The 2,665-nt window shown below is 38.3% G+C and overlaps 1 protein-coding gene across 1 annotated transcript; it reads right to left on the reverse strand.

The window, feature by feature from the left end:
* Positions 1–810: 810 nt before the first annotated feature.
* Positions 811–2,461, reverse strand: LOC133738161 (small ribosomal subunit protein eS12-like). Its single transcript, XM_062165612.1, has 5 exons — positions 2,336–2,461; positions 2,219–2,247; positions 1,356–1,650; positions 1,194–1,259; positions 811–1,073 (listed from the first exon to the last, which is right to left on the reverse strand). The coding sequence occupies exons 2-5, from the start codon at positions 2,224–2,226 to the stop codon at positions 1,017–1,019; spliced, it is 426 nt and encodes a 141-aa protein (XP_062021596.1). The 5' UTR covers positions 2,227–2,247; positions 2,336–2,461; the 3' UTR covers positions 811–1,016.
* Between the last annotated feature and the right edge of the window lie 204 nt (positions 2,462–2,665).

Genomic DNA, 2,665 nt, shown 5'->3' on the forward strand with positions numbered 1-2,665 from the left:
AAGTACGTTGGATCTTAGCTCCCTAGTCCCTACTTTCGGGATCGGACGTGTGAATTCTGATCTAACAATGGACATGTGCTTTATCTCAAACGTGATAGTGTTGCTGGGTTCGATTGGTTGACTTTTTGGCTTTTGGCTGGGTATGTTGTGTTACGAGTTCGGCCTTGGGGTTTTGACTTGTGATTGGTGGATTGAATCCATGGGTAGATCAAGATTTCTCTGGATGATGGGCTAGAGGCTGCCCTCTCATAAGAATGCTTGCTGGCTTTTTAGGCTATTGTCTGGTTTTAGGGTAATTCGAGTCTCTATGGGACTCCCGCTTCGAGAAGTTGCCTTCTTTTTGGTTACTATGAAGAATCATCCGAGTCCTCTAGTGATGTGTATTGCGAGCGAAGAAGAAGCGTCGCAAAGATTTAATTTAGCAACTCTTGTTTGTTGTAACCAGAGTTTGCTTTTGTCCTCGCCTAGTATCTGTGACACAAGTGAATCTTTGCTCAGGTGATGAATCAAACAAACAACCTACAACATAGATCAACCCATCTCATGCCTACGTACCATTAATAACCGGTTTTACATGCGTACCAAATGAAAAATATGAATACAGGTTGATTGGTTTGTCAGAAGTCCAACGATGACAAGCTATTCTATGACAAAACAGAGAATTTGATCATATATGCTATGCACATATAGCATAGATGCACAGGCAACCATGTAGCCACGTAACTATTACCCCATTCAACATGACAATGGATCAGATTTCAACCTCAGGTTTCACAAAATGTTTTAACATAATCAAGTGAAAATGACATGGAATGGTTCATGATGAAGCTCCTTTTATAACAGAGAAAAAGTAGCATATACTAAAACAACGTTCAGGAACAAAATTGAAACCATGGTAAAGTAACTGGCAAACAATCAAATAAGGTGAGAATCCATCAGACAAACAAAGCTCAAAAACAGCTTCCTAAAGATATTCCAACATTTCCCACTAAATTCAAACTCATTCAGCTAACTTATTAGGCCTTGACATGCTGCTGAACAACATGGAGAGCTTCATGATCCTCTCCAAAATCCTGCAAACCAGCCAGAGAAAGCATTTTCATTTAGAAGACAAAATCGTAGAATAAAATTACATGTATATATCTGTTTTAACTTCCACCTTATTGAGCAAGAACTTTTAGTTGGAGGCATACCTTCACAACAACACATGAGCAACCAACAACCTTCCTAGCCTTGCCCTCAGAGTCGATCTTGCACAACTGTACAAAACCACACGATCAATATAAAATGCTAGAAATATATTCATTTAGCAATCAGAGTATATTAAGAGTTAAAAAAAGAAAAACGTCACTTACACCAGCCCACTCTCCTAGGGTCTTGGCATTGGGAACGGTCAACATGTTTACGTTGTGCTCAGCACAGAGACCTTTGACTAGTTTAACATAGTCTTGCTGGTCACAGTCCTCGGCCAGGACACAGAGCTGGGCAGCATGCTTCTCAACAACCTTTGCAGCTTCATGAAGACCTCGAACAAGCCCACCATGAGCCAGCGATTTTCTCAGCACAAGCTGCACAGCTGTCATGATATCCATAGGCTCGCCAAGGGCTGGAGCAGGTGCTTCAGCTACAACTGGTGCGGGTGCTTCATCACTGCAAATAATATCAAAAAATGTCAAAACCTCGATATACCACATGAGATAACAGAAACTTGCTGCCAGCACATAAACATCAAGATCATCTCTCTCACAGTACTAGGCTTAGCAGACTAGACTTTCACAAATATCTTAAATATTTGAAACTGCATTGTTGACAAATTGAAGTCACAACAACTTTAATAGCTATGTTCCTCGACTATAGTACAGAAAAGCCCCAAAATGTAAACAACATGAACAACCAACCTAATGATATTCATCTCCAAAACCCTGAATTAATATCGAAACTCGGGGAATTAAACTTCAAAACCTTCTTCCAGACAATCACATCCCATTTTTACACCATATTAATTACAAAACTAACTTCCCAAACCCAAATCAGATCTCATACGCTGAAACTCATATTCTGGCCTTCAAAATTAATATCCACACAGTTTTAAAGTTGTCCAAGTTCGAAACCAGTTACTGGGTACCACAAAATGGTGTAAAGATTATAACTTTCTGAGAAGTTAAGTCGACAACAGATTGAGAATTATCAAAAACAGAGCAAAGCAGGGTTTACTTACCCTGACATCTTTCCTCTTGATGTTTCAAACTGCAAAATCAAAAACCAATAACAGACATCAACACATAAATTCAATCTCAGTATGAGTTTGAATCAAAAGAGAGAAAGAGAGAGTGACCTTGAAGATTGATTGAGATGAGATGAGATGAGGCAGCCGAATGCAAAGAGAGGTCTGCGTATGCGAAGCAAAATAACAACTCTAAGTGAGGAATTTATTAGGGCAAACCCTAAACCCTTTGTTGGGCCAAGCATTTTGTATGGGCTCGACAAAGTTAAATGGGTCGGAACCCAAATTCGCAGCATCTTTTTTTTTTTTTTTTTTTTTTTTTTTTTTCACTCCCAAAAAAGAAAAAGAAAAATCTTTTCTTTAGTTCTTTTATCCTAATTTTAATGTTTTAAAAAAAAAAATTTGAAATCTTTTTTTTTTGTTTTTGACAAAGTAATTACA

This window comes from Rosa rugosa, chromosome 1, assembly GCF_958449725.1.
Source record: "Rosa rugosa chromosome 1, drRosRugo1.1, whole genome shotgun sequence".
Lineage (NCBI taxonomy): Eukaryota > Viridiplantae > Streptophyta > Magnoliopsida > Rosales > Rosaceae > Rosa > Rosa rugosa.

Bases quoted from the DNA above. Each gene is read 5' to 3' on its own strand.
- LOC133738161 (XM_062165612.1), bottom strand. The intron at 1,260-1,355 runs GTAAGTGACGTT...GGTTTTGTACAG, and splicing joins CCCTAGGAGAGTGGGCTGGT to TTGTGCAAGATCGACTCTGA. The intron at 1,074-1,193 runs GTATGCCTCCAA...GCTGGTTTGCAG, and splicing joins GCTCATGTGTTGTTGTGAAG to GATTTTGGAGAGGATCATGA.